Source organism: Cervus elaphus, chromosome 22 (assembly GCF_910594005.1).
Source record: "Cervus elaphus chromosome 22, mCerEla1.1, whole genome shotgun sequence".
In the NCBI taxonomy this organism is placed as follows: Eukaryota; Metazoa; Chordata; class Mammalia; order Artiodactyla; family Cervidae; genus Cervus; species Cervus elaphus.
The window spans coordinates 19,129,832-19,148,634 of NC_057836.1; the positions used below are offsets into that span (position 1 = coordinate 19,129,832).

Consider the following 18,803-nt stretch of genomic DNA (forward strand, 5'->3'; position numbering starts at 1 on the left):
ATCAAGTGACTAGAAACTAATAAACTACTACCACAAACAACATATTAACATAATTGAAACCAACTGGAATAAAAGTGTTAGGTTTTTTTAAAAAAAAAAAAATTATTTATTTGTGCTGAGTGTTAGTTGTGGCACGTGGGATCTAGTTCCCGGATCAGGGCTTTGAACCTGGGCCCCCTGAATTGGAGCTCATAGTCTTAAGCACTGGATCACCAGGGAAGTCCCAAGTGTTAGGGTTTTGTTGTAAGATTATTTAATAAATCATGGTGAATATGTGCTATTCAATTTTCAAAAGCTTGTCTCTTGTCTTCTTAAGTAGACAAAGGCTGGGGAGAAATAGGTAAACATTTGGGGAAAGGAAGAGGAGAAATCGAAGAAGTGGAGGATAAACAGAAGCAAGAGCAGGAAAATACTTTCCACAAAACCAGATATGTGGATTATTTAAGACCAAATGAAGATTATGAGGTAAGATATCTTTAATTGTACTTTATACAGTAAGTATTCTTTTTTCTTGTACAGAAGGGCAGGTACTGAATTCAAGGACTTCCTTGTAGCTCAAATGGTAAAGAATCTGCCTGCGATGCAGGAGACCAGGGTTTGATCCCTGGGCTGGAAGATCCTCTGGAGAGGGGAATGGCACTCCACTCCAGTATTTTTGCCTGGAGAATTCCATGGACAAAGAAGCCTGGCGGGCTACAGTTTGTGGGGTCACAAAGAGTCAGACACTGCTTAGCGACTAACACACACCGTAGACTTAAGCTTCTTGTTCACCGGATTTTAATTTAATTTTTAGAGTAGTAAATACTCTCATGTGGTTCAATAGTCAAATAATTTTAAATGGTACTCACTAAGTGTCTCTTCCTATCCTTGAGAACCTCTGCTTACTTTTTCCTATTCCTGTAGGAAGGTAAGTACTTCCCTTTTTGACTGTGCTGGGTCTTCATTGTGATGCATAGGCCTCTCTAGTCAGGGCACTCAGGCTTAGTTGCCGGGTGGCATGTGGGATCCTAGTTCTCTGACTAGGGATTGAACTCGTTTCCCCTACATTGGAAGGTGGATTCTTAACCATTGGACCATTGGGCAAATCCCAGGTAAATACTTTTTTAGTAGCTTTTTTTTATTTTTTTACTTTCTGGTGGGCATCATTCTAGTCTTAGTTTATGTAAGTGCAAAAAAAAGGACACGTTATTTCCTTCCCCTCCCCTTATTATTTAAGAGCCTGTATTATGTAGCCTGTCCTTTGGTCTATTGTTTTCTCATAACAGTATAATCCTGGAGATATTTCTGTATTGATGTGTACAGTGTGCTCTCATGTTTCCGGCCACATATTTTGCCATTGTTTGATGTTTCCTAATATATTCTGAATTCTTGTGACCTCTTTCATGCAGTAAACTGTTATACTCTCACCTCCCAGTATTAACTTTTGATTTATCAGTGGAGTTTACATGAATATAAAAGACATTTATTCTTGCAAGGTAGATCAAGTATTCTATTTCTTTCTCTTTGAATTCCTGACATAACCACCCAATCAGCCTCCAACCTTTCTATCTCATTTACTGTCGTGTCTCCAGATACCGTTACAGAAAGAATAAATCTCAGTTGACGAAATTTGATGTCAAGATATGTCATTCTTTAAAAGTTTACTGAATTTTAATTCCAAGATTCCCAACCAGTAGGCTGGTGGCAGATCTACTTTCAACTATAATTAGATCCTTTCTTCAGGATAAAGAACAGGATGTAAAAATTCACGACTCAAGAGTGTCCAGGTCTCTCTGGTTACAAAAATAGTGTTCAAGATCCTCTTACAATGAAAAGAAAAGTGAAGCTAATTATAAAAGAATTCATACAGAGTGCCAGGTAATTACCAGAATATCAGAATTTGAATGTAGTATGTCAAAACTTGAGAAGCTCATTGTGTCTGGAGTCCATCCTAGTAATGAATTGTTTGCAATATTTATCATGCAGTATTGCAATAAGCCAAATATCAATCTGTTTCTTTTATTCTTCAGTGTAATTTCTCTAAGGAAGGAATCCCAATGGGATCATAGCATGGAATATAGTGCCTGACACACTGGAATGAATGAATAAATGTTTCTTGAGTGAGTCTTCTTGGTCCAAGGAGATGCAGTGATTGATTTGCAACAAGCATACCCTTCAAGTACATTTGCAGTCATGACTTCCATAAGAACAAAGGAAAAAGGACTAGACTAAGTGATAGAGTTTGTTATAATCCTGTTAGTTTATTTCCTTTAGTCATACCCCTAGGAGAAGGAAATGGCACCCCACTCCAGTATTCTTGCCTGGACAATCCCAGGGACAGAGGAGCCTGGTGGGCTGCCGTCTATGGGGTTGCACAGAGTCGAATATGACTGAAGTGACTTACCAGCAGCAGCAGTCATACCCCTAATTTCTTTTATATTTCATGCCTTAGATGGATGCTTAATTGATCTAATTATAACATTTATTCAGCTCTGAAATGGTTTTTTCTTGGCCTTGTTGTCTGGTGTGTGTTGGAGAAGCAGTATGGTTTGAGGTTATGAGTGTAGACTTGGAAGCCAGACTTCTTGATAGTGAATTCTGGTTTAGCAATTTACTACCTGAGTAACTTGGGGAAATTACACCTCTCTGTGCCTCAATGTCCTCACTTGTTATGAAACTGAAAGTGTTAGTCACTCAGTTGTGCCCCTAACTCTTTGTGACCCTGTGGACTGTAGCCCGCCAGGCTCCTCTGTCCATGGGATTCTCCAGGCAAGAATACTTGAGTGGGTTGCCATTTCCTCTTCCAGGGGATTTTCCCAACCCTAGTCTCCTGCCTTGCAGGCAGATTTGTTTACTGTCTGAGCCACCAGGTAAGCCTCAATTGTTATAATAATACATGTTTCATAGGGTTGATATATTAATACCTATGAAGTGCTTAGAGTAGAATCTAGCACAAAGGCGATTAACTTTCTTTCTTAAAGATGTTTTTGATGTGGACCATGTTAAATGTCTTTATTGAATTCGTTATAATAGTGCTTCTGTTTTATATTTTTTGGCTATGAGGCACATATGATCTTAGCTCCCTGACCAGGGATTGAACCCACACCCCCTGCATTGGAAGGCAGTGTTAACCACTGGATGGCCAGGGAAGTTCCAGGGTGATAGCTTTTAGCTTTTACTTTTGCCTAGCCTGGAGACAGAGCTAAGGGTGCTTGAACTTCAAAGACCTTCACAGTTCTTAGTTTATAGCATCCAGGCTCTGTCTGAATCAACCAAATGAAGACTAGGACTCCTAGGACTTTCCAGGGATCTTCTCTTCACACTCTGGAAACTTCTACTCCTCCATCCATATGATGGATGATTTAATGCATATGAGTACCTCCTTGAGTTTATATTCATCCTTTGGCTCTGGGTCAAAGTTCCAAAAAAAAAAAAAAAGATGTTTCAATGTAACACTCTTATTTAGGCTTTGAGTCCTATGTATTCTTTCTTCTAGGAAAACTCACTTCTCTTTGAATCACCTCTTCAGTATTTTCAATCTGTCATCCTTCACTGAATCTGATACCCAAGGTTAACTAACTGATCACATGTATTGGTCAATGGCAGATTTGGTTCTCAGGACACATAACTTCCAATTCAAATCAAGTGCCAATTAATATGCTGCCTCCCTATGTTGGACAGTCAACTTTCTATTTCATTACTTCCCTTTAATATGGAAAGTCTTTCTTTCTCCAGGAAGCCATTTGTTCTCTCATAAATCCACTCTTTCACTTTTTCTTAGGGTATTGCCATAACCAAACACACTTTTCATACTCCTAGTATATAATCCAATACTTTCTTCTTTTCTCTGGAACCTTTAAAGGAATCCTACTCAGACTACCATCTCTGTAATGTTTCTCAATTTTGAAATCCCTTAGCCCTTGGCTTTTTAAACAGTAATTTTATTTATTTATTTTTGACTTTGCTGGGTCTTTATTGCTGCACAAGGGCTTTCTCTAGTTGTGGTGAGTGGGGGCTACTCTCTAGTTGCAGTGTGTGGGCTTCTCATTGCGGTGGCTTCTCCTGTTGCAGCACATGGGCTCTAGTGTGCGGAGGCTTCAGTAGTTGCAGCACGTGGGCTTAGTAGTTGCAGCTCCTGAGTGCTAGAGCACAGGCTCAATAGCTGTTGCACATGGGCTTGGTTGCTCCACAGGATATCGTATCTTTCCTGATCAAACCCATGTCTCCAGCATTGGCAGGTGGATTCTTTAGCCAGTACAGAAACCCCTTGCTGTGAATTTTTATCTCAGGAGTCTATTGGGAATCACATAGAAGTGTAATAAACATTTATTGAGTAAATGAGGAAACAGTGATAGAGATGGACCAGAAAAAAAAAAAGGTTTATTCAACAAGCCTTCAGAGATGTTAAAAATTATCTTTCTTCCATGGAGATCTGAGTCTGTGGAACAGGGACTCCAGCAAAGCAGTTTTCATCGACATGGTCTTTAAGCATTTCCAGTATCTGTGATAGTGGAAAGGATAGAAAGTTAAGATGGACATGGGTTTCTGAAGCAGTGAAAATTCCTTCCCTGAGATCTGGGTAGTATATTGTCTGAGGAAATCCAGTTAGTATAGTGGAAATGAGATTCATTACTTAAAATGATCCAACTTGCAGTTCTACGAACTGAGATTTGACTATCAGGGGCTCCTTTTCAATAAAGGTATTTTTCTACAATAAGTTGCACTTTGAGCAGTATGATATCCATGAAAAATATTTAGCCAGAATTTTATGGAGGAGATTTGAGAGGAGACAAAGGGGTTCTCACTCCATCTGGAAGGAGTTTTGCTTACCTTTGCTGCAAGGAGCACTGTACTCAGCAACTGCAAACTCATCTGAATAAAAACAAAAACAGTCAAGCAAAGTGAGAGGGAAAGCAAACATCAATGGGATACAGGTTAGTGAAATAATCTTTATTGTGGGAAGAATTGTATTAGGAACACCAGCATCATTCACTTGATGTGTTCTTACTGCCTTCTGTCTTCAAATACTGTAGATTATGCTTTCCTTTACCCTAAACTCTTGAAGGGCAGCAGTTTAGATATTATACTTCTTTAAATTTCATATTGTCTTATAGTTGATTTTATCTGAAGAAAAGAGAACTAGATATCCTACAAGTGCTTTGTATTAGGAATAGTACATTTACACAATAGGTAATTTCTACAATGTTTGTGTAGAAGACAAAGACAGGAGAAGCAGACTTGGTGGAGACAAAATGAACTGATGAGAGCAGTTAGTTTAATGAACTGGCCCAACATATCTCTCACAAATAAATCTCTGTGATCAAGATTTTAATTTCTGTGTGAACATTGCTCTCACTCACCTGTCTCATAATAGTCATAGACTTTCACTATGGCCGGTTTCAGATCCCTTACTGGGATGTCTTGCAGAACTGTGAAGGTCAAGGTCAGGGTCTCATTTGTCACCTATAAAGCAAAAGGGAATTAAATGATGCTCCAGGGAGCTTCTGTCTTTTTCTTTGAGTGAGTTTAAGTATTCATCTATTTTGGGGAAAAACTTTTGTCAATAAGAGGGTCCTTAAATTGGGTTAAAAGCTCTCAAAGTAGAAGAAAACTTCCCCAAACTGTTTCTTAAATAACTAAAACTATTCATACACTCCCATTAATGTGAGTTCATGGCTCTGTTCATAGGGGTGAATGATGTATGCCTTTTATTGTTTGAATACCTATGTATATTTTTAAGTATCAGAATTCAATATTTTCACTTCTCTATCTTGCAGAAATACTTGTTAACTTAAAATACGTGTCTATGTATATATGGCTGAGTACTTTCACTCTTCACCTGAAACTGACATAGTATTATTAATCGGCTAATGTGTGCAAGCTAAGCTGCTTCAGTTGTGTCTGACTCTTTGCGACCCTATAGATGATAGTTCACCAGGCTTCTCTGTCCATGGGATTTCCCAGGCAAGAATACTGGAGTGGGTTGCCATGCTCTCCTCCAGGGGATCTTCCTGAATGAGGGACTGAACCCTTGTCTGTTATGTCTCCTGCATTGGAAGGTAGGTTTTTTACCACTGGGCCATCTGGGAAGCCCAATTGTCTATACCCCTGTACAAAACAAAAAGTTTAAAAAAAAGGAATATAAAAGGCAGATTGCTGCAGACTTAAGTTTCATAAAATTGTGAGCTATAATATCCATCAATATATACTATGGGAATGAATAAACTATGCAACAACACACAACTATAACATCAGATTGGTTTATTGGTGGACTGACCTTATATTTTATGGTCTAAGTCCTTTCTGAGATTGATAGTATATTACCCTTTTGTTTTACTGATGTGATGCTGAAATGTGTGTGTGCTCAGTCACGTCCAACCCTTAGCGACGCCAAGGACTGTAGCCCACCAGGCTCCTCTGTCCATGGGATTTCCCAGGCAAGAATACTGGAGTGGGTTGCCATTTCCACCTCTAGGGGATATTCCTGACCTGGGGAACAAAACCCCTGTCTCTTGAGTCTCCTGCATTGGCAGGTGGATTCTTTACCATTGATGTCACCTGGGATGTTGATATAATAAATGACTAACCCCAATGGTTGCTTCCTTCTATTATGCAGTATTTGCAAAATAACTTGTGCACATAAACCAGCACCTTTTATGGAGAATTTATTGCTTTTGGGGGGTCCTAGAAATATTCGTATCCCAATATTATATATAACAAGCCATTTCTTCTCATAGCCCCAGATGAAATTATAAATAGAGGAGAGGAGAATATTCATCAGAACTAATGCTAGAATGCTCAAATTTTTAGTATGGAGGTGATGTCTCCAAAAATGTCTTAATTCATTTCCTAAGTAGCTCACTATCTGTATTTTTTTTGCAGCTAGATTGGTAGGGTGCTCACCTTATCCAGATAAATCAAAACATGGTTGTTGCTAACTTCTGTTCGGCTCACATCAGATCTTTCAAGCTGAAGAAAATCAAGACATTGTAAATGTTAATAAACAGATGAAAGCCCTGGGGAACCAGAGAAAAGAATGTTTATTACCAAACTAAGCCTGAGGGTGAAATTTCTTGAAATGCTTCTTATAAGCAAAGACAATAATGTGGCAAAATTAAAAAGGAAAGGTAATTGGGATTCAGGGTTTAATATTAGTATGATATAGGACCTATGTGTAAAGTTGATTTATTTGAGGAACAGGGAACAAAAAGACTTAGAAATTACCCATATTTCAAGGTTCAATTCACATTCCATTCCTTTATGGAGGCTTTTTTTTTTTTTTTACTTTTTCTTATTCTCAGTTTTCTCTGTACTTCTGTAATAGTTCTAGTTTATGTCAATCTTTTTCATATTTTTTCACTAGTTCATGTGCTTATGCTTTATTTTCTGAAGATTATAAGCTCCATTAAAGTAGGAGCTTGCCAACACTTTTTTCCTAGTAGATGTGGCTCCCAGCATAGTGCTGTTCATGACAGGAGACAGACTGTTGCTGTGTCACTAAAGCAGTGGACAGTAAGGATGCTGGAGCTGGCAAGGTCACCAGATCTGCCCAGGAAGTTCAGAAGACTAAATTAATATGATCTCTAATACCTGCCACCCCAGTATGATCCATGGTGAAAGAACAGTCTCAAAATTGTCTGAATTGACCACTGAAGTTAGTAGTGAAAGACTAGTTAATGATAACAATGCTTCATTAAACTAGAAGAAAATGAGAACGTTTTACAGACCATTTGTTTTTCATGGGTGGCAGTTTAAAATTAATATTTCAAATTAATATCTTAATGGAAACATGACCATCACAAAATTTTGAGACCCATTAAAGCAAAGTTTAATGAGAAAACAAACAAGCAACTCCCCACACAAACATGCTAAATTATATTTCTGCATTTGGTGAAAGTAATGTCTTTGGTAAGAGTTGATTTAATAGTATTTTATATTAATGTCTTAATCTAGAGATATATAAAACATTACATAAAATAGAGTCTCCTGGGCTTATTGTAAACCTACCATTTTCACTGTTGGTTTCAAGGGAATGAAGCCAGATACCATCTTCACGTCAACAATTGCCATGTTGGAGGCTGGACGGCTTCCGATATAACTAAAGATCCAGGGAAGAAAGGAGTTAGGATTTTCTGTGTCATTAAATATTCTTTTTCTATGTCCAGTAAGCACATAAGAGCCCTGAAAGGTGCCAGAAATCTTCCTAAATTTCTTATCAAGTAGCTCAAAAAACTGGCTGTGCATTAGAATCTTCAGGGGAGCCTGTTGAAGCCACAGAGACCAGGCCTTACTCCAGACCACATGAATCAGAATTTCATGGGTGTGACCTCTGAGCATCTGCCTTTTAAGAAAGCTCTATAAGTGATGCATAGTTGGGCAGTTCAGTTCAGTCGCTCAGTCATGTCCGACTCTTTGCGACTCCATGAACTGCAGCATGGCAGGCCTTCCTGTCCATCACCAACTCCCAGAGTTTGCTCAAACTCATGTCCATCGAGTTGGTGATGCCATCCAACCATCTCATCCTCTGTCATCCCCTTCTCCTTGTGCCTTCAGTCTTTCCCAGCATCAGGGTCTTTTCATATGAGTCAGTTCTTCACATCAGGTGGCCAAAGTATTGGAGTTTCAGCTTCAGCATCAGTCCTTCCAATGAATATTCAGGACTGATTTCCTTTAGGATGGACTGGTTGGATCTCCTTGCAGTCCAAGGGACTAAGTCTTCTCCAACACCACAGTTCAAAAGCATAGATGGGCATGAGACTGCTAACCTATCCAGTTATTTGTTACATGTCCTTTGTCTTTTTTTCCTGAATAATATCCCCAACCAGGTTATAATATTCTTCTTGTTGCTGTTCAGTCGCTAAGTCGGGTCTGACTCTTTGCGACCCCATAGACTACAGAATGCCAGGTTCCCTTGTCCTTCACTCTCTGCCAGAGTTTGCTCATAATATTCTTGTGGACAGATCCAAATAGCCCCGTAGTTATTTGAAACTGGCTGCATATGTATGTATTTCCCCTAGATTGATTATTTTATATATAATCTGAGATTTAATTATCACCAGTAGGAATTCTAACTAGAGAGTCACTACTCCCTTCTATTCATACTTTTCAAGAGGTCTCCACTTTTGTCCTGGATAAAGCAAGAATAATATCAGATTTCATGACAATAGAATGAAATCAGGATGAATCATTACATTAGAATAAAGTCAGGAATTCAAGTTAGAGGCAAGGGGTCAGGTTAGAGGCAAGGGGTAATGTTATTTATGTAATTATTATTGAGGGGGATTAATAAGCTGTAAATAAGGAGATTAGACACTAACAGATCCTGCAGTGGGTGATATACAATGTAAATGCCATCACTGAGAAATTCTGTGTCAACATGGGAACAGGTTGCTTTTTCAATAAATGCAGAACAGACGTTCACCGTCACGCTGCTCTGCTTAATGCGGAGTTCTAGTGAGAAGATTGACTGTTATACCCAGAACTACATGATGCAGTCAGAGGTCTTACCTGACACTCAGTGAGATCTGGAAGCTGGTGTGGGCTTTGGGTCCATCACAAGTTTGGGGCAGAGTCTGTACCTCCAAAGCAAATGGGAACTCGTCTTTTTTCGGGAGAACATTGTATTTCAAAGATGTCTGTGGAACAGATAAAAATCTGTGATTTTCCCTTCTCCAGGACTCCTCCCAGCTTCCCCAACTCTTTCATTTGCCCCATCATTTGCCAAGTTAGGACTTTTCAGTGACCATGGTGACTCTGGAACTTCTGTCTGCAGAATCTCACCTGGAGGTAAACACATCCTTCTCCTGTGACTGATATGCTGTACTCTCCAGGCACCTCTGGCAATGAAACCTGCTGTAGTAACAGGCGGTTGCTGTTTTCCACTTGGAATTTTGTGGAAAATGTCCCTGAAGACTGGATGGTCACCTGTGCAGCCTTCCCGGTCCTGGTGAAAGTGGCTGCTCCGTATCTGGACAAGGCGTGGAGAGCTACCACTGTGTCCTGGAAGAGACAGGTGAGAGGACCCACTTAGGCATGACAACCCTTGGAAGACCCAAAAGCCCATGTTAGTGAATAGTGAAAGTCACTCAGTCGTGTCTGACTCTGTGACCCCATGGACTGTAGCCCGCCAGGCTCCTCTGTCCGTGGAATTCTCCAGGCAAGAATACTGGAATGGGTAGCTGTTCCCTTCTCCAGGGTATCTTCCCAACCCAGGGACTGAATCCAGATCTCCTGCATTGCAGGCAGATTCTTTACTGTCTGAGCCACGAACGGAGCCCAAGAATACTAGAGTGGGTAGCCTATCCCTTCTCCTGGGGAACTTCCCAACCCAGGGATAGAACTAGGGTCTCCTGCATTGCAGGAGGATTCTTTACCAGCTGAGTTACCAGGGAAACCCACAATCTATGTTAGTTGTCACAAAAGGAGCTTTGGTTTCCTATTTCCTGTTCCCCTCACTATTTCAGTAGTAGAATCCTCATTTTAATATTGATTTTACTCCTTAGATAGATGACAGAAACATATCCTTTGCATATCTGCCTTGGAATGTATGGTTCTGTCATATATCTATCCTTATTTTTCACCATTCTCAAATACTAACATTTTTCCTCATTTCAAGTTATTCTTATCTTCATTTTTTTCTTCTCATACGTGTTTGTATCTTGTTCAAACATTTTGCTATCTGAAGGCAAAGTGAAAGGTTCTGGCTAAGCACGGACCTGGGTGGAGGAGAAGCCCCCCTGGGAATTCTGCTGCTTTGAGATCCACTTCACGATGCTCGTGGCATGGGTGAGGTCCTCCAAGGTCGGGGCAGGCTGGGCCGTGAGGTAAGTGAGGAGCACGTAGGCTGTCATCTCCACCTCTGCAGACGGAGCCCTGGGTTGGTAAACATCCTCTGTGAGCACCCTGGGTTTCTGAGGTCGTGTCCAGTGGATGGAATTATCTGGAGGTATGAAAAAGATTTGTAAGTGATCACATACTCATATTCAACTTCAAGTAAAAGTACAGGAGCCAGACCTGAAGTGAGGGCTGCCTTCCAACGATAGTCTGTTAAACCTTATCTAGATGCTTTTCCTTCTATGAAAAGCTGAACTTGACTTCTCATAGAACTTGGGCTAAGGTGGTCATGTTGCTGGAGTCCAAAGCCTACAGCCACCCAAGTTGTCAAATGGTTGCTGCAGTTGTGTTTGTGGAAGAAATAGCTGAACAAGTTCTCTGATTGGTTGTAGTAATTTCCTGTATCTAATGTTATTCTGAACGTGTCTAGGGTTTGTTCAATTTTCTATAAAGCCTGTCTTTGGAGATTTCTTACGAGGATCACAAATCACATGAGATAATGGAGTTTTCATTCATTAGATTAAAAAAAAATAGAGTAATTCTCAAAATACCAAAGGCTGACAGGGTATGAAATAACAGGAGCTAATTTATACTTCTGTGGGAAGTAAATAACTCTTTGGAGAGTAATTTGGCAGTAATCCGGCAAAGAGGAAAATGTACTGAGCTCATGAATCCAGCAGTTATGCTTTCCAAGTTCAAATTAGACAAACTCAGGTACTACCCCCTCAAGGAGAATATGAGTATTCATTGCAGCATGGTTTGCAATAGAAGTAAATAAACAAGAAAAGATCCATGAGAAGAGACACTCTAAGTTATGACCTTTTAGTATATTGTAATGTATTATGCAGTAATGAAAATTAACACACCCATACAAGGGACTCCTTTCAGCCTAATGTTGAACTTAAAATACAAAAGGCAAGTAGACAGACAAGAATCAAGTAGAAATATTTAGAAGGATGATAGTTCTTATCTAAAGATGAAAAATGTAAGCATTCTGAATATTATTTAGGATTACACATGCAATAAAATGATAAATCCATGGAGATTTTAATGACAAATTCTGGATCAACTACTTTTTAGAGTAGAAATGGCACCCCAGGGGTTTTTCCAGCATTGGTAATATTTTGTTTCTTAAGCTGAAAGGGAGGTATTAAAGGTATTTTCTAATTATTCTGTATGCATTTTTGTATATCTGAAATATTTCTCACTGCATTATAAGAATAAACAACTAATAGCACTGTCAAGGGAGAAAGGCAGGATATGTTTTATTGTATATCTTATTATTTGCATCTTATTTATATTTCTTCTCCCTCTCATACAGGCCATTATATACATAGAAATATTGTGTGGATAATGAATAGACTTGTCCAACATCATCAGTCTTGTGAACTGAGCATAAAATACTAGAATTTATTCGTGGGATTACTTCCTTCAGTCTTTTTTTTTTTCCTTTATTTATTTATTTATTTTTTCAGTGTGTTTTGTCATACATTGATATGAATCAGCCATAGGATAAAGAACTTCCTTCTGTCTTATGTTTAAAATGATATGATACAGCTGCCCGGCTAGCTCAGTCGGTAGAGCATGAGACTCTTAAAATGATATGATACACTGGTTGAGGGTGGGGCATATATTGAGAACTGATATCTTAATCAATAGCTAATACTTGTATAGCACTTGCTCTGGGCCATATACTTTTTTAGCACTAGTCTTCAGAGGCCAAGCTTCTTACTATTACATATACTGCCTTTTATCTTTGGATGTCTAACTTGAGTAAGAAACTTCAAGTCTATAATGATACAGAGGGACTTCCTTGGTGGCCCAGTGGTTAAGACTCAGCCTTCCAATGCAAGTGGTGTGGGTTTGATCTCTGGTCGGGGAACTAAGATACCACATGCTGCGTAGTGTGGCCAAAAATTAAAAAATAAACAAAATGTAAATATAATGATATAGTTAAAAGAAGAGAGGGAAAGGGATCCTCAGAGGGAGTCATGGGAGACTTTTGGTGTGGAATTCTTGATCCCGAGAACGTGGGATGGGAGAAAGTTCCCAGGTGTGCTCTCACCTTCCTTCACGGCTTCCTTATCCAGTGACGTGAGTACCTCTGTCCTCCTTTCCTGGTTACCCGCCAGGGCAAAGGCGTAGGCCAACAGTGCCTTGGTGTAGACGTGGCTTCCTTGGGATCCTTCCTTGGCTGACTTCCACGCTGAGTCCAGGCAGAACAGGGCATTGCGGACGACAGGGTGCTGGTGAGGGAGAACAGGAAGGAAGTGAGCTGTGTGAACAGGGGGGCTGGGGCCCCCAGGTAAACACAGACCACAGTAGAGAGGTCAAGAAGTTGTTCAGAAGCATTTGTCCCTCTACCCTTGTTCTTACGGATGGAGAGAATAGTATTTTTTAAAATTAATTAATTAATTAATTTTACTTTACAATATTGTATTGGTTTTGCCATACATTGACTAGTATTTTTTAATCTGTTAGTCTACATTCATAATGCAATAATATAATCCATATCTTTAGAATTCATTCTATGTGTGTGTGGTGCTGGTAGTGAGGTTGCTATGGAAGAAATAGACTAGGGCCATCACTGGGAAAGTGTAAATGTTTCTTAGTGGTTTGATCAAACTCTCTATCGATCTGGGAAGCATTGGCATTGCATAGAGGGAAAGCTGAGTAAGGTGACATTTCAGACAATAAGTCAGCAGTTTCATTGCATCCAGAGCAATGCTTTAGCCAGGACACTTACTGTGACAGGGAGAGGCATCTCTAGAAGGGCGATGGTGATGTAGGCAGAGAGGGTCACTTCATCGTCCACCCCACCCTGTAAACATGAGACAGAGAGAGATTTGAGAAAGAAGGACATTTATAGTCATACAGCTTACCTTAGGAAACAAGAAAAATGTAAAATAAACAATTTAATCTTATGCCTGAAGCAATTAGAGCAAGAAGAACAAACAAAACCCAAAGTGTGTAGAAGGAAAGAAATCATAAAGATCAGAGCAGAAATAAATGAAATAGAAACTAAAAATTAAAAAACAGTCAATGAAACTAAAAGCTGGTTCTTTGAAAAGATAGACAAAGTTGATAAACCTTTCACTGGACTTGTCATGAAAAAAAAAAAAAAGGGAGCAGGCAGGCCCAAATTAATAAAATCAGAAGTGAAAAAAGGAGAAGTTACAACCGACACCACAGACATACAGAGGAGTATAAGAGAGCCTACCAGCAACTATATGTCAGTAAAATGGACAATCTAGAAGTGGACAAATTCCTAGAAGGTGCCATCTCCCAAGACTGAACCAGGAAGGAAAAGAACGTTTGAACAGACCAATTACCAGTACTGAACTTGACTCAGTAATTTAAAAACTCCCAGTAACTTCTGAGAATGCTCTTCATCAGCTCCTTGTATTCTGCTGTCATGGGATTTGTCCTAATCCACATTCATCACCGTGGGGCAAAGTATCATAGTCACCCTAAGTTCCATCCCATCTTTCTGATGCTGCTATCCAGGTTTTATTTTCATCTGATACCTTCCTTAAGGAATCCCTAGGTTATCACTTCCTTTCCTTATCCTTGTGGACAGTATAATGGACAAACAGAAAACCAGCTCTGGGAACACTTCACCTTGATGGCATTGTTAAGCAGAGAACCAGAACTTCTGAAACAGCCATTGCTCTTCTGCTTTTGGGCCAACCAGGTGAGAGCTTCGGTAATATGTGCTTCATCAATGAAGATATAGCCTCGAGCCTGGGCAAAACTCTTCAGTACAAAGGCCGTGAGCCTGCAGGGGAGAGGAAGTGAAGATCACATCTATGTTGGTACAGTGATTTCATAACCACTTCCAGCAGCAGCCTGAATAGGACACGTCTCACGCTGATGTGAGTCATCTAACAGACATACTTATGTACTTAGAGCTTCCATTGTCTTTACTTGATGAGTCTGCTGGATTTAGTACAGTTGACTCTTGAACAGCATGGTTTGAACTGCACTAGTTCACTTACTCAATGGATTTTTTTTTTTTTAACAAATATATACTAGAGTACTACATGATCCCCAGTTGGTTGAATCTGTCAATGGACAAATAGTGTAGAATTCTCCACTGCTGAAGGTCAGCACCCATAACCTGCATGTTTTTCAAGGGTCAGCTGTACTCCTAATGTTACTTTTTTTTTCTATTTATTTGATTAAGGCTTTAAATCTTTAGTGATTTTCTTTTGCAGATGGTAGCATCTTCTCATAATAGGTCTTACATGTGGTACCTTCTGACACTGTTTTGCCTGAAGTATTTCTTTTTTGATTTTTTTCTGATGTGGGCCATTTTAAAGGTCTTTATTGAATTTGTTACAATACTGCTTCTGTTTTATAAAGCTTGTGGGACCTTAGCTCCCGAACCAGAGATCGAACCTGCACTGCCTGTGTTAGAAGGCAGTCTTCACTTCTGGACTGCTGGGGAAGTTCCTACCTTAGAGATTTTAAAATAATGTTTGATATCACTGGGACCATCTCATTTCTTTCCTCCTATTGGTGAGTTTATTAGTGATCAAAGTGAATCTGATCTAAAAAACATAAATTGAAGTTAACACAATTTATCTGGAAGTTATGTGATATGGTCACTGGCTATCTCATTAAAAAAGTCATGGTTATGGAGGCTGTTTTAAAAAAAATAGCTATTTCAGAAAGAATACCTTGGTGTATTATGAACAGGATGAATTCTGGGGGCAAGTCTAACATATGTGTATTCAAATCTCAGGTTTTTTTTGCTTGTTACCTTGCTAGTCTTGTATATTTATCCAGTATAACCAACTATAGGCTTGATGATAATATCTGATAGGGTTACTGGGAATATAATTTTGACTATATATGTGAGAGAGCTGACACAAAAATAGAAGCTCAGAAAAGCTGTCTTTCCCTTACCAGGTATTGCCCTCACTGTTGCTATGATGGTCCCCAAAGGTGCTGTAAGAGCCGTCGAAGTGCTTGTAGAGCAGCTGTCTCTGGTAACCTGGAGTGGAAGGTTAACGAAGCAACATGACAGATTGTACATTGCATGGCCAGATAAATCATCAAAATGCCCTGGCATCTGGTGCTATTCCCTAAATTTTGCTGCAATGTGTGGATGGTTTTGAGTCCTAAACATTTTATTGGAGGTTGGACACTGGATAGGTCCCATGAAATTAACTGTCATAGTATTCTTATTATTGTAAATATCCTAAAATGATATATTTTATCATTTTATCACAAAATGGATAAGTAACTCAAGCCTACTGGAGAATCCAATCTGTTGTTAAAAATTTAACACTGCAAAGTTTTCATGCACTGAAATGTCATGAGTGTCACATGAGTGACACTGGTCACTCACCAGTGTTGAGGTAGAGGATAGCCTTGGACTTGAGCTCTGCAGTCAGCTGCTGTGTCTCATTTAGATAATCCAGAACATAGATGTTAGGGGCAAAGAGGGCCATATTCTGTTCTCCACAACCATAGGGCATTTGGAGGAGATTTTGTGTGTTTCGCATGGCAGAGCCTAATATGTCTCCTAGGAAATGGGAGAGATGGGAAGTCATAAAACTTATAGATTATCGTGTATCAGAATCATTAGGAAGAAATGAATAATTAGCTAAGGTAAAGAAAGGAACATTTTTAGGAAGGGTGAGTCTTTCAAGAACAGAGGTATGATTAAAAGCAATAAATAAGTCCAAAGGAGAAGAGAACAAAGAAATTAAAAGTAGAGCTGTTATTTTGAGAAAATATTTATGGAAAAAATAGTAGATATTGTCTAATACAGTACACCAGTCCCCTATAGTCCCCTAGGGCTGGAGACTCACCCAAAACTGAGAAGGAGGCTCGGGCAGATTCTTCCACCACATTTGGTGGCAGCTTCAGAGATAATGGTTCAGACACCTTGGCACCTAGAGAAAGAAACAAATCAGCCATAATGAAAACGACTTCTACTGTATATCTTCCTAATGAGCTCCAAGACCCAGAAGCCAGAACTATGTCTTGAATCTAAACTTCTTCAGAAAAGTCATCCCTCTTTTCATATTCCAATTTTTTAATATCTTCAACATATATGAATGGGATTCTGAGATTTCTAGAACCTTTCCTTTCCCAGCCTCCTTGTGTGTGGAATTGTAGCCAAAAGAAGACTACACATTGATTGTTGCCTGTTACGTCATGATTCTGTGTAATTCCCCACAAGGGAAGCCCAAAATCCAGTTTTTTGGGGCTTTTCTGATAGCTCAGTTGGTAAAGAATCCGCCTGCAATGCATGAGACCTTGGTTTGACTCCTGGGTTGGAAAGATCTGCTGGGGGAGGGATAAGCTACCCACTCCAGTATTCTTGGGCTTCTCTAGTGACTCAGCTGATCAAGAATCTGCCTGCAGTGCAGGAGACCTGGGTTCAATCCCTGGGTTGGGAAGATACCCTGGAGAAGGGAGAGGTTACCCACTCCAGTATTCTGGCCTGGAGAATTCCATGGACTATGTAGTCCATTGGGTTGCAAAGAGTCGAACATGACTCAGTGAGTTTCATTAAGACCAAACTATGGTCAGAATATCTTGGTGGTGGTTTCAGCTGTCACTGAAAAGTCCCTGAATTCTACCTTAATGCTCAGTCTTTACTTCCATCAAATTTCACCAGATATGAAGACGGTATTTTTATGGAAACCCTAGACAGGGGGAAAGGGGTGAAGATGAGCAGTATTTGACTCACTGAAAAGAAATTAATAGTTGCTGATAAGCATACATTTGCTGGCATTTTAATACTGGTGAATGACATGAAGAAGAAAAGAAAAAAATGTAGTATTTATCATCATACCACATCCCATCTTTATAGACTAATAATGAAACTTTTGTCAAAGGGCACAAATTATCAGTTATACAAGATGAATAAATTCAAGAGGTCTATTGTAAAGCATAGTGCCTAGAGTTAATAATACTGTTACAAATTAATAATAACAAGTTAATAATACTGATACAAATTTATCAATGTATTACTTAAAAATGTACATGGATAATCATTAAAGTATTAAAAAAGATTGCAAGGTGGTGACAATAGCCTTTAAAATGAGGTTTTGGTTTTTTTAAGGCGAAAGTATTTTTGTATACCTAAATATTTGCGAATAGGATATATCTTATACTACAAAAACATAATAAGAGAGTGAGAGGAAACTGTTGGAAGTGATGGATAAGTTTATGGTATAGATTGTGGTGACAGTTTCACAAGTGTATACTTCCTCCAAACTCATTAAGTAGGATACATCAATTATGTATGTACTATCAATTATATTAATTACATAGTCATGTAGTTAAATTTAATCCTGTAGTTAAATATATAATTGTGTGCTAAATATAGTTATATTAATTATATATTACTTGTATGTCAAAAAATTCTCTTACATTCAAAAAACTTTTTGTAAGAAAACAGATGACATAAGCAAAACAAAAAGGCAAATTACCAAATGAAAGGAAATATTTACTACAAATTACTCAATAGACAAAGAATCAATGTATACAACCAAATCCAAAAAAACCCAGACTACTCCAACATATTGAAAATGGTCAAAGGATATGAAAGCAATTCATAAGTGTGCAAAAATAAAGTCATCCTAATTTTCAACTAGAGAAATGTAAATTAAAGCAACAATACTTTTTTTTCATCCAGATTTTTGGTTAAAATTTAACAACTTTGATGGTGACAAATGCTGGTGATCATGCAGGAAAATATAAACTGGTGGAAATAGAAGCATGTTTAGGTAATAGACTTTGTTCAGTTCTGTTAAGACTAAGAATATACATTACTGGCTCTTAATTAGGGGCTTCACGTTTTAGTATCTACCTTAGATATACTTGCATATATAAACAAGGAGGCATCTATCTATCTATCTAGTCCAGCAAACAGTTGGAAAAACCAATTCAGGAAATGCTATAAAACCAAGCAGAACTGTGATAGTTTGAAATTAAAAGGAATTATCTAAATATATAATTTAACATGG

General features: G+C 38.8%; 1 protein-coding gene across 2 annotated transcripts in view; it reads right to left on the bottom strand.

The window, feature by feature from the left end:
• Positions 1-4,289: 4,289 nt before the first annotated feature.
• The window catches only part of LOC122680255 (alpha-2-macroglobulin), a 67,101-nt gene continuing 52,587 nt past the window's right edge, over positions 4,290-18,803 (bottom strand). For both annotated transcript variants that reach the window (XM_043881423.1, XM_043881424.1), the window contains exons 23-36: positions 16,635-16,718; positions 16,169-16,345; positions 15,724-15,811; positions 14,434-14,590; positions 13,559-13,633; positions 12,878-13,058; positions 10,695-10,918; positions 9,760-9,978; positions 9,487-9,614; positions 7,987-8,077; positions 6,883-6,948; positions 5,340-5,442; positions 4,810-4,851; positions 4,290-4,480 (exon numbers count right to left, since the gene is read on the bottom strand). In XM_043881423.1, coding sequence (XP_043737358.1) covers positions 4,464-4,480; positions 4,810-4,851; positions 5,340-5,442; positions 6,883-6,948; positions 7,987-8,077; positions 9,487-9,614; positions 9,760-9,978; positions 10,695-10,918; positions 12,878-13,058; positions 13,559-13,633; positions 14,434-14,590; positions 15,724-15,811; positions 16,169-16,345; positions 16,635-16,718 — 1,652 coding nt within the window. In that variant the 3' untranslated portion in view covers positions 4,290-4,463. The remainder of the gene's footprint in view (positions 4,481-4,809; positions 4,852-5,339; positions 5,443-6,882; positions 6,949-7,986; positions 8,078-9,486; positions 9,615-9,759; positions 9,979-10,694; positions 10,919-12,877; positions 13,059-13,558; positions 13,634-14,433; positions 14,591-15,723; positions 15,812-16,168; positions 16,346-16,634; positions 16,719-18,803) is intronic.